We start from the raw sequence: 19,783 nt of genomic DNA, 5'->3' as shown, positions 1-19,783 counted from the left end.
ATAACATGATATAAGCACCTTATACAATATACAGTATATAAAATCAATTATCTCTCACATTATAAATTAAACGCTAACCGAAATAAAAAGGTCTTAACTTGGTGGCGAAAACTAGTCAAAGAAGGGGAAAAACGAATTTCCTGCGGAAGAGAATTCCAAAGGGTTGGAGCTACCACTGAAAAAAATTTGTTCCTAATGCCAATCCGATGAATTTGTGAGAAAGGAGGAATATTAAGGCCGGGGTCTAATGAAGATCTTAGAGGACGAGTAGGCTCATAAAACGAAATACAATTAGATAGATAGATAGGGCCTGAACCAGATAACGCTCTAAACGTTAACATCAAAATCTTAAACTGGACTCGATAAGGGATTGGGAGCCAGTGTAGCTGTTTTAGAAGCGTAGTGGTGTGGACTCGCCAACCCGCTCCTGTTAGCATCCTGGCAGCTGCTCTTTGGACTAATTTTAATTGACGGAGTGTTTTGAAGGGAAGTCCTGTGTAAAGCGAATTACAATAGTCCAGCTTAGACGTAACCAAGGCATGGGTAACCGTGGTTAGGTCAGAAAGCTCCAGAAAAGGGCGCAATTGGCAGACAAGTTTTAGATGGGCCAAGGCGCTTCTGGACGTTGCTAAGACATGGGCCTCCAAAGTCAAAGCCGAATCCAGGAGGACACCCAGACTACGGACCTGGGTCTTTAAAGGGAGTAAAGTTCCATCTAATAACGGTACATTCCCTATTTCCAATTTGGTTCGGTCCCCAATCACCAGTACCTCTGTTTTATCTGGGTTCAGTTTCAGTTTGTTCTGCGTCATCCAGATCTTAACTGCTGTTAGACATTTATTTAAAGGGAGAATGGCATCTCTCATATCCGGAGGGAAGGAAAAGTAAAGCTGGGTGTCATCAGCATATTGGTGAAATCGCATTCCAAAACTCCGGATAATCCCACCCAGCGGCTTCATGTAAATATTAAACAGCATCGGTGAAAGCACCGAGCCTTGTGGTACTCCGCATGACAACGGCCAGGGGTTAGAGCTAAAGTCCCCAAACAGTACTCTCTGTGATCTGCCCTCCAAGAAAGAGGCGAGCCACTGAAAAACAGCGCCTCGTAAACCCATCTCAGAGAGGCGTCCCAAGAGAATATCATGGTCAATCGTGTCAAACGCTGCGGAAAGATCAAGAAGGACTAACAGAGACATTCTCCCCCTGTCCAATTCCCTCCGAAGATCATCCACTAAGGCCACCAATACGGTCTCAGTTCCATGACCCGGCCTAAATCCAGATTGAGATGAGTCATAGTAATCTGTCAGATCCAGAAAACTCTGGAGCTGAGAGGCCACAACTCTCTCAATAATCTTACTTAAAAAAGGTAAGTTGGACACAAGGCGAAAATTGTCCAAGCAAGAAGGGTTCAAAGAAGGCTTTTTAAATAAGGGAATGATAATTGCTTCCTTTAGGCTTCCTGGGAGGCGGCCTTGCTGGAGGGAAGCATTAATCACCTCGCAGATCTGATTTGCAAGTCCCTTCCTGGACTGTTTTATAATCCATGAGGGGCATGGATCCAATAAACACGTGGTGGGTCTCATCCCTTCCAGGAGATTGTCTATATCAGCAGGAGGACAAGCTGAAAAAAGTCTAAAGTGGAGGAACAAACAGTCACCTTAGTCGGGGGCATAACATCAGTTAAAGTGTTATTAGAGTCAAGGTTAGAACGAATCTGGGTAATTTTAGTACTAAAATATGTGGCTAGTTCTTGACAACGGGAAGCTGAATATTCAAAATTCGGTTTATGTTGGTCTTGGTTAAGTAAATTCTTAACCACCCGGAAGAGTTCTTTAGGTCGGTTGTCAGCAGACAAGATGGCAGCCGAGAAAAAGGCTTTTTGTGACGTTAGTCTAGATGTCATATAATACTTCAAAAAATTCCTAGCTTGAAGTTGGTCAGAAAGGCTCCGAGTCTTTAGCCATCGGCGCTCTAAGCCTCTATAAGTCCGTTTCATATCTGCTAATTCCTTGGAAAACCATGGGGCAACTTTAGAACGAGAATGAGTGAGTGGACGTAGAGGGGCAATAGCATCTATGGTCCTGGACATTGTATCATTCCAAGAATCGACTAAGTCAACAATAGAGTCACTGTTTCGAGGAACAGATAATTTTTCAATAGTAGATAGGAAGACGGTTGGGTTTAATAATCTTTTTGGGCGAATCATTTTTAAAGGCTTCTTTTCTTTAACAGGAGTATGTAATGGTGGTATTTTGAATTTAATCAAATAGTGATCTGTCCAAAGTAATGGACGAATAGATAGATCACTAATTGCGGAATCCTCTGTGTCAGAGCCAGTATAGAAAACAAGATCAAGAGTATGGCCAGCTCTATGTGTAGGTTCGTTAATTAATTGAGATAATCCCAAAGTGGTCATAGTCGTCACAAAGTCATGAGCCGTTCCATATAAAGAGGAATTAATATGGATGTTAAAGTCTCCCAATATTAACAATTTAGGGGACACCAGCATTAATTCTAATATTAAATCTGATAGCTCTTGCAAGGTGGTCATAGAGCAACATGGAGAGCAATAGATCAATAAGATTACCAAGCCATCCTGACTACCAGATTTTAAACTAAGGGCTTCAAATCCAGACAGAGATGGGAACGGTATTCTAGTCAGGGAGATAGTCTCTCTCTATATAATTGCTACTCCACCTCCAGGGGCTCCTAGCCTGGCCAAGAAGCCAGGTGGGCAAAGGCTAAACAGTTCACTCCACCAGCTTCATCTAACCAGGTTTCAGTAATGCATAGTAAATCAGCTTGTTCATCCAAAATAAGATCTTGGATAATCGCAGATTTCCTATTTACAGATCTTGCATTAAGAAGCAGGATCTTAGATCTGACTTCCGGGAAGGGTGACTTCGCTTGTGCCTGCTTTTGGGACGGGCTCCCGCCTCTAAAGAAGCTTATTCAGATATAAATCAGTCAGAACATTTTTTTTTTGACTGATGAAATTTCTCCCGGGCAGGGAGAAACGTAGAGATCAACCTCAAAAGCCTGTTTTTGTTGGGAGGACTGGATTTCATTAATTTATGAGATAAGGTCCAGCCAACAATGCCAGACAGACTTTCGAACAAGCTCTAACTGCTTAAGCGATACGTTTATCTTTTCTTTAAAGAGAGAACGGACTAACAGGCAAGCACCCTTCTTTCTATTATTTTTTTTACTTGGTTTAAATTGTTGCAGCAAAAGGAGATTTGTCAGATTGATCGGCTTTGGACAGCTTCTGGGTGAGCTATAACTCTTCTCTGTTATCCACGAAATTAACAGCTTATCTCTGTTTCTGTCGCAAAAAGCTGTCCTGGAAGTGCATTCTAAAGATATACACAGAAGAGGGATTTCTATTCCTGATTTCTATTCCAAGGAATATTATATTGTCTGGGACTATTCTCTTTTTGGTCTATTTTATTTTGACGAATCTGCTTCTTCACGACGCCACTAACTGTTTTGATGCTGGGAACTAAATTTGTTTTGCATTCTTGAACATAGAGAGATAAGGCAGGTTGCTCTGTTTATACTGTGATGTCATCAAGCCTGGAATATTAACCCAATTGTTGCTGAAATAAGAAGTGGTTTTTCTTTATTTTTGTTTTGCTTTGTTTTCGTGGTTTTAAAAATGGCAATCAAGAAAGTGGCTGAGAATCTGGAAGTAACTATGTTTCAGAAAATAATGGATGAGATTGAGATAACGAAACAAACCCTGCGACAGGGTAGTAAGGAGCTGAAAATTGAACTGAGCAAAATGACGCAGGAGTTTAAAGAAATAGGGGATCCTGTGAGAGAGGAGAATGAGATCAGAGATGAGAAAAGAAAAAATAAAGGGAAGATACAAGCCCTGGAGATTGGAACAAATGTGGAATTGGAAAAAGATCTGGAGTTTATGGATTTTAGAAATAAAATCTACTGTTTGGAATTTAACGTTATCTCTGAAGAAATTAATGAAGATATTAGAGATAAAGTTATCAATGGCTTGGATAATCTTCTGGACTGGAATGATGTGATGGAGCTTGATATAGAGAAAATCTATGGAATTAACTGCAGCCATGTGACAATGGAAAAACTCTTAAGAGATGAGCCAGTGCATTTTGTAAAAAAGAAGAACACAGATATGACTTTACAACAGTATTTCAGCAACTTATTCAGAATGGATGGCAAGAAAATATTTGGGATAGAGGAAATTCCCATCAGACTCTTATTATATGACTATGGCTACAACAGCAAGATTATTATGGAATACTGATAATGGAAGATTGGACACTGAAATTACTGGACTTAACAGGACTATTGAAGATGGAAGATGGAACTAATAGGGATAATGGAATAATGGCTATTGAAATTATTGGACCTAACAGATTCTGATGAGATGGATTAATCGAAATGTTTATTTGGACTATGGTTATGACAATAAGATTATTATAATTATTAACGAGATGGATTAATTGACATGTTTATTTGGAGAAAAATTGATATATTTCTTAAAGAATTGAAACCTCTCTTTGACTTTTTGTGGAAAGAATAAAGTAATGTTTATGAGATTTGATGATCAATTAAGATAACTACTGGAGGAAAGTGATTTTATAATATGATTTAAGAGACAGGATTGTTATATATTGTAGACCTATAACTGATTTGATATGTGACAAATGGGAAGTCAACATTTTATTTTTTTTTGTTTAATCATTTTTGTTTTGTTTTGTTTTTTGTCTTTGAATGTTTTATGATTTTGTTTTCTATGTTTTATGAAAATTTGAATAAAAATTATTGTAAAAAAAAAGAAGAAGCAGGATCTTAGATCCAAAGAAATTAATTGGGGAAAGAGATTAATTGGGGAAAGAAATTAATTGGGGAAAGATTGTGCAGGAGTTATTAAATAACGGTATGCTCTGTCCTCCTTGTGGCGATCATATGGTGTCGACTGATTATAGTTCCCTCTGCCTGATATCGTGAAAATAGGGTTTCTATCAAGGATGCTCAGTGAACATCCCCCCCGATTTTCTGGGCAGGTGTATGAACAGGAAGGGGACAGATCTGATTGTGCTGAAACTCAAAAGGAGACGGCATCAGGTTCTAATAAAGATCTGCGTCTAGGGGGGTCTATATGAAGTTGATCCCCAGGGGTGGTGGAAAGTGCCAAATCCATCGTAACGATTTTTTGGGGGGAACCACAGGTAGTTTCAGCTACTAGGTGGAGGTTAGAATTTTTTGTATTCTGTGACAGTCTATTATTTTGCAATAGCTTAAGAAGATTATACAGATCATCAATGATATCTTGTTGAGTCATGTCTGAGAAACTAGGGAATTTATTCACTAGTTCATCAACATGTAGCCCTAAGGGTATATGAAGCTGACCAACTGACTCTATTCATTTAGGGTACTCAATTAATGGTGGAGAAACAGAGAAAGAAGACGTCGATACTTTGTGATTATTACAATTAATTAAAGGGTCCCTCGGACTCATCAAAACATCTGGGTTAGAAAGGGGTAGAGAAGCAGCATGCTCCCGATATAATTCTCTTAAAGGTGGTGATTGATCACAGGAACTTAATAAAGCTATTGGCTGCTTGATAATCAAAGGGGAAGGAGTCGCCAAATTTAAAAAATGTCTATGTACAAAAATACCTCGCTCCCAGAGCCAAAATTTTTTGGCTAAAAACAGGTTGACCAATTTACAAGATACAAATGAAAACAATACTGTGGATTCAGTGGGAGAATTAGATAAAACAACAAATTTAACTAAATCTTTAAAATTAACTGGACCGATATGCCAAGATTGAAACAGTTTCAAGTAATATAGTTTTAGATTAAACGGTTGAACACCAAGGCTAGGATATGGTAAGTGCGAAAGAACTATTGAATTCTGGTGGAGTTGTAGAGACCAGCGATATATAGGTTCTTTTTTTCTGGGAGTTTGATTCTGCTCCGTTGTCTGTGTCTTCATAGGGGGTGAGGATATCTCTCTCAAAGATGGTTGTAGCAGAGGGGGGGAATGCTTTGTCGGAGAAGTTATAGCTGTGTGATTTGTAGAAGGTTGTCCCGGACTCTTCCTGGTATGTTCAGATGAAAGAGCATCCTCTAATAGTTTAAAAAGTTTATGAAAATTCATCTTCTTCCCCCTGGGATGTTTATAGTTCTTTATATTCTTGGTTTTCTTTATTTGAATTATGTTTCTAGATCGTTTCTTTTTTTGCCTTTGAGTTTGGGAGGCTTTCTTCTCCATAATAGGGGGAGAAAGATTAGATGAAGGGCTCTCAATAGGGACATCCAGTTTAGTTGAAGATGGTGATTTCAAAAACTCTTCAGTGAGGGTTCTTAAGAGGTTGTTGGTAACAGAAATAAAATCTATTATGGATTTCAGTTGATCAGAAAATATAGCCAGGTGGAAAGATAAAAAAGAGTCATTCAAGGCAAACTGGGGAGGACCCAAATCGTCATTGAGAACAGAGGAATTTTGAATCTTTGAAGAATCATCAGTTTGAGTATATGGGATCTTATTTATCAATTCTGATTCTCCTAAATGCAGTCCAGATCGAAGCTCCGCCTGAGCTAATTCCACAGCTAGATTTGGGGTGGCTGGTACAAAAGGTTCTTGCAATAGGTGGAACATTTTAGAATCTAAGGACCAGTCCATTTTTTCATTATTTAAAGTACATACTGGAACAGAATCAAGATAAGTACACAAGATAAGATACACAAAAGGGGATTGGCTTAAATCATTAAGTCTGGAAAACATGTATGGAACCAGATTCAGCTCTCCTATAAACTGCCATAAGAAAACTGCTCTCACATTGCTAGGAAACCAGGAACCAGCATACAAACCCCCTGCCTAAGTCATGATAGTCATCTAAACCCCAGTTCTGAAAGGAAGTTTTAATTGACTAGTGCGGAGGAAACCACCCTACTTCTAGAAAAGTGGAGAAAGGCCCACCCTTGCTCTTTCCCTTACAGGTGCTCCTATGAGACCAAACTCCCAGGGAAGAAGGCAAGCTCTGGCCCACAAGGGCTCTCTCTATTAAGATTCTTCCCAGGCATATCACACAGCATCTTCTTCACAAGGACACCGGACCAGGAAGCTTCAGGGTAAGGATTTCTGTTGCCTAAGCTGCAATCCTAACTCAAAGCAATTGCATGGCAGGGCTTGTGAGTCTTAAGAGCTGAAAACTGCATGGAACTTAAGGCATGGAATTCCTAGCCAAAACTTCTGGTTCTGGTTTCCCTACAGACACACAACCACATAGCTGCAAGAGCCTCTCCAGGCACTAGATAGATAACTTTATTCTCTGTTCTGTCTTCTGGAGTTTTCTCCCTAAATAGATGTGCTCCAGGCCTTTTTCTTCATTTTGTTAAATTAGGGCTCTCTTTTCCCTTTTAAGAGTTTATTTTTCATCTTTATTTTAGGATGTGAATGCGTTAGGATATAGGAGGAATTGTACCAATAATTGTATGTTTATATGCTACATGTCACTGGTTAGTTTGTACTTGATTCTCCTTTCTCCACCCTGTTGCAATAAACACCATTTGAACTGTGCTCTTGCTGCGAGTGTGAATTCCTGGATCCTGTGCTCCCCTTAGACACATGCCCAGCATAGTGCATGATTGACCCATGCAAAAGATTGCTCTCTTACAAGTGTGTTTTAAGGGTCATGTGTGCAGTACACACACATGCGGATTTCCAGAGGTGTGTGTAATGGTATACAGGTGAGGCACATGAGTACCTTCTAATGCAAGAAGGTGCAAGAAAGACTAGTTTAAATTGCTTTTGGTTTTGGTTTCTTAACTATAAAGACGATTAGGTGATTTTAGACTCTGGATTTAATCATCTTATGTGAGCTCCCCTCTTTAGATAGTAACATGTATTACTTCATTTCAATAATGTGGCAACTAGCCCTGAGAATCTTGCCCCCCATGGTGGCAATAGGATCCGCTGGAATGGGAAGACACATTTCAGATGAAATGTGGCTGGTTTGACAATCAATGAGTTGCATACAAATGCAACCTATCAAGAGCTATAAGGAATTTAAGGAAGATAGACTCTTTAGAAAATTACAACATCTACATACATCTCCGTAGATCATATAAAAATTTATTGCGTTTAAAAAAAGCCATGTATATCCGCCAACAGTGGTTGGAACTTGGCCTCGCTTCTTTGGAAAATAATTTGATTAAATTTTGGGAGATGGTAACAAAAGGTATAAATGGGGAATATTCCTCTATGGATAACCAAATAACATCGGCCCAATGGTGCTCACACTTCTCCACCCTTTTTAGTTATTCAACGCCCACCCCTTTGACAGATACCTATTTTAATACACAATATCTGTTACTTCATTCCTGCCCGGAATGGGAACCAGTTACGCCACAAGAAATATTTTGGTCAACTCTCTGCCAAAAAAAAAAAGCCCCTGGAGAGGATATGTTCCCGACAGAATTGTTTAAATCTAACCCTGATTGGTGGGCCCCAGTCCTCGCCAAAATGTTTACCTTCATCAACTATCAGGGAAAAGTCCCAAAGGGCTGGGGGGTCAGCATAGTGGTACCGCTCCATAAAAGGGGCTCTAAGGCTGACCCAAAAATTTTTAGGCCGATTAGTCTTCTTGATGTTGTCGCCAAAATTTACGCCAAATATTTGTTAGGTAAATTGGAATCTTGGGCCTCTAAGAACTCGGTTTTTGCGGAGGAACAGGCAGGTTTTGTTAAGGGAAAGTCTACCATAGATCAATGTTTTATTCTGTTACATCTAATCCAAAAATATTCACTCCAAAAGAGAAAAGAACTATTCGTCACTTTCGTTGATTTCACATCTGCATTCAATCTTATCGATAGAGATCGACTATGGCAAAAGCTATCCTCCACGAATATAGATAGACAGTTGCTCTATCTAGTACAAATGCTCCATTCAAATACCTTTCTTAGGGTCAGGCTAGGTGCCAATGGGCTCCTCTCAGAAGCTATTCCAACCAATAGAGGGGTACGCCAGGGCTGTCTTTTGGCCCCATTTCTTTTCAATTTCTATATAAACAACATTGTTCAGGAACAGTCTGGCCCAGATTTCTTCCCATCCACAATTTTAGATGCCAAGCTCTTGGTGCTGTTATACGCCGATGACTTAGCCCTGGTCTCAATTACCCAGATCGGGATGAGGAAACTACTAAGAAGTTTGGGAAGGTTATGTTCTAAGGAGCACTTACAAATTAACCATACTAAAACAAATGTGGTAGTGTTTGGGAAGAAAAGAAAAATTCATGCCTGGAAACTAAATGATAAGCCCATTAAACAGCTATGTAACTTTAGATATCTTGGACTTAGCGTTAATACCAACCTCGTATGGAAACCTCATTTTGACTCAGTTAAGCTGAAGGTCTCACATTCTATCCATTTGCTACTCACTTCTTTAGATTTAAAGGGGGGAGCTTGGTTTCTCCTGTGGTAGAGGTGTTTTGAAGGAAAATAATTCCCCAGCTCCTGTATGGTGCTGAGATTTGGGGGCTTGCCAACATCTCCCCTTTAGAGAAAGGCCAGAACTCCTTCATTAGATCTATCTTGGCCATTCCACGGGGTACCCCTGTCTCCTTTTTGAGGACGGAGACAGGCCTCTACTCTGTTGAATCTTCCGTACATGTGGCCTTAGCCGTTTACTGGCTTAAACTCGCATGTATGAACGATTCACACCTTCCCAAGAAATGCCTCCTAGAACAGCTTCAGAACCCATCTCATAGCTGCTGGTTAAATCGGGCCAAACTTAATTTGTTCGTATATGGGATAAATATAGAAATTTTACCTTCCCACCCTTCTATGCGTGCGAAACAGATACTTAAGGAAAGAATCTTTCTGTATGCTAAAAGATGGGACCTTAATGCCTTAAGCCAATTGTCGTTTTCTTTCTGGTACCCTTTGTTTAAAACAACTTTCGCCACGGAGCAATATTTTACCTTTTTAACCGCCCTGCTACTGAGAAAATCCTTTACGGTGTTACGCTTTCAATCTATGCTCACGGCTTTGCTTGACGGGAGATACTCAAAAGTCCCAACTTATCTTAGACTTTGCATTTGTAAATCCGGCGAAGTCGAGGACATTGTTCATTACCTTTTAAGATGTTCCCTTTACAATGTGCCTGGTTCAAATTCCTCGCTTCCACTGTTCACTCCCTATCAAATTGACCCCCCCCCCGGAGCAAATATGTGTTCTTCTTGCCGGTAGTGATATTTTGTTAACATCACAAGTGGCAAACTTTGCTCTGGCCGCTGGAAAAATCAGAGCAAGACATTATAAACAATTTACGGCTGACTAGGAGCTTCCCTAATCCTAATCCAGTTTCCTGAAGTGTCTAAAAATTTTAAACTTAATCTATGGAACTGACGGCAATGGAGTCTTAGCCAGGAATATGAATTTAAATATGTAATTATGTCATGTATGTAGTTTTAATATGTACATATTGCCTAACCGGTTTCATATTTTACATTTTCATATTTTGTGTTAACCCTTGCTGTTTTATCTTTTATAATTAGTATTTGTATTTGCTGCTGCTGCTTCTTTTTGTGGTGGCCGATGGCTATGAGCAATAAAGACTATTCATTCATACTATGTTTAACAGTAAACCCCAAGACACAGAGAAAATGTATGTGTATCTATTGAAAACAGAGCTTTTAATCTGACTCAGTATCAACCTAAGAAAGATTTGACCTATTTAGCTTTTTGTTTGCTTACCTCAAATGCAGTACATAGCTCCAGACCTCCTGGGATTGTATCAATTCAAAGTGCAGGTGGATAAATACATGCAGAATGTTATCACCTCTGTTTCTTTGTATGTGTACACGCACATACCCTACACAAAGAAAACTAGCACACCTAGGAGAAGCTTAGATTATAAGCTTTCTTTCCGATGTGCTAGTTTTCTATCAGCTGAGATGTTTTTTAAATTTTATTTTGCCGTGGTAGGGTGTTCAAAATATTACTACTTTTATTTATAAACAAGTATTTTTATTACACCCTTCAATCTTATTTCCAGGGTGGTTTACAAAAAAGAACAGAACAATTAACATGTATGTTAAAAAAAAAAGTTAAAAGCCACAGAATTAAAAAAGCAGCATCAAACAGGCAGAAGAATTAAAACTGCATCTACAAAGCGTGGGGAAATTAGAAGAGTCTTTGCCTGGCACTGAAAAGACAATAAATAGGAGCCAGGCAAACCTTTATTTTGGCATTCCACAACTGAGATGGCCCTCTCTATGGCAACTACCCACCAACCTAAAATGATGATGGGGAGTCCTCCACTGAAGATCTTAATGAACAGGTAGGCATGTAACTTGGTCCTAAGCTGTGAAGGGCCTTAAAAGTCAAATCTAGCTCTGTGATTTGAGCATTCCTCTCACCTGTGTTCTGAAGAGAGACAGTCTCAGGAGTGCTTTATCACATGGTTTTCGTGAACATGTAGATGGGCTCTAAGTGATACTGCTTTAGAACAGGAGTTAGTGCAATTTGCTGTCAAAAGCAGATGGGTCATCCTTGATATAGCATTCTTCATCAAGCTGGCCTACACTGAGATTTCAGAACTTTCAGACAGGCTTATTTAAGAATGCATGTTGCATTAAGCCTAGCAACAGAAAATTGGTGCTGGTGCAATTTGCAATCTTAAATAAATAAGCCTGTCTGCAGGTACCAAAATCTCAGTGTAAACCAACTTGATACAGTAGGGCCCCATCATACGACGGGTTACGTTCCAGACCTCCCCCTAAAAGCGAAACCCGCCTAAAAGCAGAACTCCGTCAATAGAATGGCATCCGATGCCCGAAAAATGCTGTAAAAGCTGTACAAGCACCGTATGGTAACTCTTACTCTAATTGAAAACTACCGTATTAGCAGAATGCCGAAAAGTGGGGCCCAACTGTAAAGAATTCTGCACAACATAGAAGCTGGCTGTTTTACATATGCATCAGGCCCAACAACAAAGGATCATCTGAATCATTTTGGAACTGTTTTAGTTTGGAACCAATTTACCCACCATTCTAGTTACCACGAATTGTACAAAGTCCCAGAGACATCCAATATCACATGTAATGCTAATCCATTTATGGATTTATAATCCATAGCTTAGTGTCACAAGGAGAAGCCATGGCAAACATCAGGTTCATGTGCTCTCCCCTCTGGCATGGCTGTGAAGAGGAGTTTGGAAGCGTTTGCTTCTGTTTTAGATTATCTGCAGCTTGTCATGGCATCCAAACCGGGACACACTGTGGTTAATCTTAACCATGGTTTGCTGAAACAAGCTAGTTTCAATCTGGTAGTTTGTTACATTGGCTTGTTTCAGCAAACCATGAATTTATCACAGTTTAGGTTCTGGATGTACCACTAAACTGCTTTTAATCTAAAATGGAACTGGTCATTTTTTTTATATATATATTATATTTATTAGTCGCCCATCTGGCTGGTTGACCAGCCACTCTGGGCGACGTACAAGATAAAATACACTGAACATTAAAAAATTAAAATTTAAGAACCCAGCAGTAAAACTTAACCCATTCCAAAGGCCTGCCAGAAAAGCCAGGTCTTCAAAGTCCGGCGGAAGCTCATCATAGAAGGGGCATGGCGGAGATCATTTGGGAGAGAATTCCATAGGGTGGAGGCCACTATTGAAAAGGCCCTCCCTCTGGTCCTCACCAACCTAGCTGTTTTAACCGGTGGGATTGAGAGAAGGTCTTCTGAGGCTGATCTTGTTGAGCGGCATCCCTGCCAGAGATGTGCCAGATGAATAAAATGGATAGAGTTGCACACAGATTTTTCTGAGGCTCAGCCTCATAACACCAACACATGGTTCAGCATTATGTACAAATTTAGCTGATGTCCAAGTATTTCCCAAGTGTCTAATGTTATTTGTCTTGGTTTTGTGTTTTGCATGACTAGACATTTTAAAATGCTGGGAGGTTTTTTAGTTACATGGTAATCTATACATTTGTATTAAGTATACTGACATTTAAAGGCTGAATAAATTAGAACACTATGCTTTTTTCTGTTATTACTGCCAATACCCACAGAGGCTAGGTATGAAATTCAAATCATATCCTCAAATGGAATATGACTCAGTAATGAATCATTCATGAGCTGTGTTTCAAGTCAGAAACACTGTTTTTAAACAGTGTTTTCACATGGTAAAACTGGGGCAGTGGAAAACTACTCACCTATTCATTTGGCCATTTTCTACTTCTGTGAAATCATTGGAATCGTTGCTGATGTTGTCATCCTCAGGGACTGTCATATTCTGCATCTCAGTTAATTCTAGGCCTGTTCTGAAAGGCATCTTGATTTAGTGAACTTATTCTGAAGTCTGTTTGGTTGTTGGAGATCAGCAACAGCTGCAAAGTAAACTTGACAACCTGGAAAAAAAAGAAAAAGTTCACAATGGAGGGCATCGGGAATGAAGAATAAGAAAATGAGCAATAATGTCCCAGGAGACAACCCTTCCACCCCTGCACTAGGACCTTGTCTTGGATTTGTGATCTGAATAGTCTAAACCGTGGATTCCCAAAGAGTTCGTCCATGGCACGTCCACATCAAATATCCATATTGAGTTAAAGACATGTTCTTTTATTTCTTATATTGTGTTTTATTGCATTACAATGTGAATTCCAGGGAATGCAAAATGTAATAATCAAATCTAATATAAAAAAGAAACAATAAAAATAAATCATACAGCATTAAAAAAAACACCATACAGGATCTAGCACAGTGCATTACAATTACTGCAGCAGGCAATTGTTAAGTTGTGAAAATTGTTAAGTGGTCCACCAAGACTATCAGCAATTTTTAAGTAGTCTGTAGGGAAAAAAGTTTGGGAACCTCTGTTCTAAATGGTAAATGTATATATCCACAATCTGTACAGAGCTGTTGACAGACTCACAAATAGCAGCTTAAAACCATTGGTTACAGATTAAGGCAGATTCCCCCTCCCATTTTGATGTCTTTAGTTTTGTATAAGGTATAATCTAGGTCCTCATTTGAAATGCGAAGCTCATACCTTTGAGAAAAGAATAAGAAATACTGAATCAGGTGTTACTGCATGATGCATAAGGGGGCAAACTATATTAATGTTTGTACTCTTGACAACTTATTTAAATATTACATTTATACCATACTCTTTTTGGCAGACAACATGCCTCTCCCACATTTTATCCTCACCACAATCCTGTGAGGTAGGTTAGGTTGAAAGATGACGACTGGCCCAAGGTCACCCAGTGAACTTCATGGCCAAGTGGGGGCTTTTACCCAGGTCTTCCAAGTCGGAGTATCACATTCTTGATGGTCCTTTACCAGCCTCCTTTACTTCCTCTTATTTGGCCCACTTCAGTAAGAAAGAATAGAGTGCAGAAGCAGCTTCAATGCATACAGTCCCTGTTGATGCAGTTGTGCATGTGACACCATCATGCACTCCACTTCCCTTTTAATGCAGACAGGGTAGGACCACCATTTCCTGTACAGATTATTTGCCCAGAGTGGGGCCAGTATGGACAAAAATCTAATACAATTTATCTTTTTGTTTTCAGTTGGGAGTGATCTGACTGTTTTTTTCTTTATTATTATTTGTGCTGATTTCTTCAAATTATGAATACATGACTATTAATGTATTCAATTTTATTGTATAATTCTTATACATTTTGTTCTTGTTGATACAGTTTCTTGAAATAAAATACAGTTGAGAGAAAGAGAGAGAGATGTGCAAGGGGATGGAAAGAGAAAAGAATTTTGTTAAGAGTTCCTCTAATTATCAAATGATTGATGTGATGGCTGGGAAGAGAGTGACATGCAACCCCATCAAGGTGGTGGGCTCTGCCCACTCAAGCACTGTGGGTTGGATTCAATTGAGTCCTGTTCAGAGTAGACCCACTGAAATTAATGAACCTAAGTTAGCCATGTCCATTGACTTCAACGGTTCTTCTCTGAGTAGAACTAGCTCTGAATACTGCCCTGTATCTACTTTAATTTTTCTTTTTCCAGCTGCCACCCAAATTGATGTGTTCTTGGGGAATGGGGAAGAAAAATGTGTTTGGGAGGCTCTATCTTGCCCCCAAATTGAGGTTAGCCACCCTCAGTGTAAAGCTCCTGAACTAGCCAGCTGAAGTTCTGCTTAGTATTGCTAAAACTGGATTATTATTTAAAAAAAAGAGATTTATGAGCACTGGTATTTGTACTCTGGATTCTAACCCATGAAGATCCTGTCATTAGGAAAATCACTACCACAGGGTAACTGCTAATTGCTGCAAGTGATCCTAAAGATGATTGCACAAATTCATAGCACATTAATGTGGGTTCATTAAAATATTCAGGGCATACATTTCTATTTTTTCCTGATGGGACTTTGAAACATTAAACTGGCTGGCGGGAGCTTAACATGATCAGGGAATGGAGTCACCCATCAATGAGAGCTAGTCCCCAGGCTCCTGTCATACTCTAGATCAGGCCTGCACACCCTGTGACTCACCAAGTTAAATACAAACCACCAGCCATGTAGGACAGTCCACTGGGGTTTCACCGGTACTGTTAAGAACAGCAGGATTGCCAAGTACCAGGCAGGTTACAATACCCGTCTGAGAACTGTTTTTGACTCAGGTCCGAGTCATAAAGGCCTACTTTACAATGACCAAATAATGCAAATCTAGTCAGGGGCTGATGCCATTCACAGTGGCTTTCCCATTTCTGTCAAGGGGAAAAAGCTGGGACATGACTGAAACCTTCCACCTGCTGTAGCCATTTCTACCATCCCAATGGCACGTTATTCCACAGGAAGGGGAAATTTCATTTAAACAAGTATTCTGTAAGATTATTTTTGTTACCATATTTAAGCAGCTCCAGCTGCTCATTTTTTAAATCTGTTTGTATACACATTAACTGCCTTAAGCCTGGGGAAAGTGGCTAATAAATCCCTTTCACAAACAAATGACAGTGCAGCACTGCACAATGAGAAAGTTTCTGCTGATGTTTCAAGAGTTCACAGAATTGTTCTACTACCTTGTCTCCTTCCAATCTTTTATTTTTTGATCCAAACCATAATGATTGGTTTGGGAGATTTCACCAAAGCATTGCCAACACATCTTGAAATCGATCTTTGCAGCCATATGGAAGAGTATTTGAGTGTGCTGTTGTTATTGAAGAAAACTTGAGATATTATGGATGGTGCGCTCTATGCCCAATTCAAAGTTTAGCTTTTTTTCCTGTACATGTAAGGAATACATATGAGAGCCAGTGCGGTGTAACGGTTAAGGTGTTGGACTACAACCTGGGAGACCAGGGTTCGAATCCCCACACAGGTGTGAAGCTCACTGGGTGACTTTGGGCCAATCACTGCCTCTCAGCCTCAGAGGAAGGCAATGGTAAACCTCCTCTGAATGCCACTTACCATGAAAACCCTATTTATAGCGTCGCCATAAGTCGGAATTGATTTAGAGGCAGTCCATTTCCATTCCAAGGAATACATACAACCAGCTGATCAGCAACATTAAATGGTTTACTTCAATAAGGTTGCTGCATCCTGCTCTCACTGTTAAGCAATATTATTTATTTACTTAAGGCATTTATATACCACTTAATCATTAGTATTTCTAAGTGGTGTACATAAAAGTAAACTATACAGAGAATAAAAATTAATTGTAAAACCCAAATAGAAACCTGAACACTACATTAACACAAATGCTGGAATAAGAAAGTCTTTGTCATGTGCCTAAAGTTCAGCAAGGAGGGTGCCTGTCTAATCTCAATTGGGATGGAGTTCCATAGGCTTGGGCCCACAACAATGAATACACTGCTGATAGTAGTAACAAACCATGCATCTGAGCCATGGGGGACCACTATAAGAGATTCCCCCAAAGGTCTCAGTGATCAGGCAGACATGCATAAAAAACAATGTTCTACCACAGGGGTCACCAACCCTTTTGGACCAGCAGACATATTTCAAATTTTGAGAGAGTTCTGTGGGCACAAATCACAAAATAGCTGCCATGGGGAGCATAACACAAAATTAGAGAAACTACAGTCATTGCTGCTTCTCCCCCCTCCCCCATGACTTGCTGGTAAGCTGATTATAGAGATACAGCTGTTAAAGTCACAAGAACCTTGTTGATTTACAGTTGGTCTGGTCCTATTTTGCAACAAAACCACTTCCCCAGAAAATCAGACTTTTTGCAATAAGGAAAGTGATCAGAAAATGCATTGAAAATTGTGGAATAACAACGGCTTGATGCAACTTCAGATAACTTTTCTACAAACAAATCGGAACTAATATTCAGCAAATAGCCAATGTTGCCTAACCTCTCTGAAAACTTTGTACAAACAAATCAGAATGAATGCTCAATAAACAGGCTGTCTGGAAATTATCTTAAATACATCTGCATCAGGGTTATTTAACATTTGGATTGTGCTTTCAAATATTCAACATGCATTATCTTCTTGTCATCCTTGCAACAAACCTGTAAGGTAAGTCATTATTATTATAAACAATCCCTCAAACTGAAAGGGGAGGAGTACTGAGGCTGAAAGAGAGAATGGCTCAGCCAGTGTGGTGTAGTGGTTAAGGCAGCCTTTCCCAACCAGTGTGCCTCCAGATGTTGTTGGACCACAATTCCCATCTTTCCTGACCATTGGCAATGCTGGCTGAGGCTGATGGGAGTCGTGGTCCAACAACATCTGGAGGCACACTGGTTGGGAAAGACTGGGTTAAGGTGTTGGACTATGACTTTTAAAGATACAGAAGACCTCTTGGAGGCTGGGCCTGGCAAGCAAGAGGTCTTCTTTATCTTTAAAAGATGTGCAGGGGGAAGGGAGAACTCCACCTTGTGGTTTTTCCCATTACAGAGTTGCAATAACACCTGCACTTGGCTGACTTTCTCTTCTCCTAAAGATACAGCATCAGTCTGAGGCCCTGAACCTGGCAACCCTAGACACACATAATCTTCTTTCCATATCAACCTCAGGGTAAACCAACACTTCCAGTTTCCATCAGAAGCCAGATTTACAGTGTTGGTCTGCTGGCCCTTCAGTCAGTCAACAAAGCCCCTTCCCCTTTCTCAGATCAGGCTTGTGCAGAGCTTGGATGATTCATGTGCCAGTCGTGAAGCCTCCTCTTCTCGGACCACTTTTTCAAGGGTAAAGAAACGGTGTGTCAAAGGGTGGAGAGAACAATCCTACCTCTTAATCCTTGCTCTGGTGAGGATTAAGATGTGGTGGCGGCCTCCCTCTGCTATGCTCCACTGGCAGGGAGATGGGTTTCCAATGGCCCAGAGATCGCTACTGCAACCCCTGAGAGCACAGTGGAACACACTCTACTACAGATGGTGTCCCTGCTGATGGTGGCAATTATAACAACCTGAAATGGGGTGATATGAACACAAGAAGAACCTGCAAGATCAGGCCAAAGTCCCATCTAGTCCATTAGTCTGTTCTCACAGTGGCCAACCACTGTGCCCATAAGCATGAGGCAGAGCAGGGCTGGTGATGGACCTGTTAGAAGCTAGTCGGTTTCTCAGACAAGACCCAATCTGGGTCTCTGTGTTGTGCCAACCTGGTGATGGTGCAGCAAAATTGGTGGGAAAATTGCCCCCATCTTCTACCCTGGCTGGCAGGAGATGGGGCTACAGAGGCTATGAAAAAACCACCACTTTGTGCCCCTCCACCCCAGTTAGGATTCTTCTGCTACAAACCACCAAACAAATATCTGACCATTGGGTAGGTGGGTTGGGGGAGAGGAGTGTATATTTTAAAGAGCAAATAGAGGAAATTTGATGTAAACTCAAATGTAAACGTAAATGTAAAATCAGACTGATTACAATATGTTGCTACTTAAGTTCGGAAACTGCAGCTTGTGCAAAATGCAGCAGCCAGATTGGTAACAGGGACCAGACGGTCCGAACATAAAAAAACCGATTCTGGCCCGCTTGCACCAGCTGCCTTTATGTTTCCAAGCTCGATTCAAGGTGCTGGTATTGACCTATAAAGCCTTACACGGCTTGGGACCACAATACCTGATGGAACGCCTCTCCCGATACGAACCCACCCGTACACTACATTCAAGATCAAAGGCTCTCCTCCGGGTGCCTAACTCCGAGGGAAGCTCGGAGAATGGCAACAAGGGAGAGGGCCTTCTCAGTGGTGGCCCCCAAATTATGGAATGATCTTTCTGACGAGGTGTGCCTGGCGCCAACACTGTTATCTTTTCGGTGCTAGGTCAAGACTTTCCTCTTCTCCCAGGAATTTTAGCATGTGTTCTATATTGTTTTAAATTTTTAAATTGTGTTTTAAATTGTTTTTTAAAAGATCTATTTTAAATTGTATTTATTTTTAGTTATTGTAAACCTCCCAGAGAGCTTCGGCTATGGGGCGGTATACAAGTTTAATAAATAAATAAAATAAATAAATAAACAATCAATCTGGCTGTTGGAAAAAACAAACTTGGCCTGCCCAAGATGCATGTGTTCAGCCTACTATGCTTAAAGCGCCCCATTTAAGGAAGGGTGAGCATGGTCAATTAAAAACATAGAGCACACCTAGAAATTTGCTAAAATATATTTCACCTCCCATTGTTTTATCTTATGCAAACTGTGACACTACTCATGTCTTCTGGAGACTATTCTGCATAACAGACAGTGCCATTATTTCACAATTGTTTTTGGAGTTATTTTAGTGTAAATTATGCAAAGTGTTACTATATTTCACACATTCACAGAAACAGAAGCAAAAGAAAATGCTTCATTAAAATTGCAAAGTA

General features: G+C 40.1%; 1 protein-coding gene across 1 annotated transcript in view; it reads right to left on the bottom strand.

The window, feature by feature from the left end:
• SLC38A1 (solute carrier family 38 member 1) overlaps positions 1-19,783 on the bottom strand; it is an 83,589-nt gene that overhangs the window by 47,956 nt on the left and 15,850 nt on the right. Inside the window, exon 2 of the mRNA XM_061639883.1 lies at positions 13,212-13,406. Coding sequence (XP_061495867.1) covers positions 13,212-13,330 — 119 coding nt within the window. The 5' untranslated portion in view covers positions 13,331-13,406. The remainder of the gene's footprint in view (positions 1-13,211; positions 13,407-19,783) is intronic.

This window comes from Rhineura floridana, chromosome 8 (assembly GCF_030035675.1).
Source record: "Rhineura floridana isolate rRhiFlo1 chromosome 8, rRhiFlo1.hap2, whole genome shotgun sequence".
NCBI lineage: Eukaryota > Metazoa > Chordata > Lepidosauria > Squamata > Rhineuridae > Rhineura > Rhineura floridana.
The sequence above is the reverse complement of the archived record's forward strand: the minus strand, read 5'-3'. Positions and strand labels throughout refer to the sequence as shown.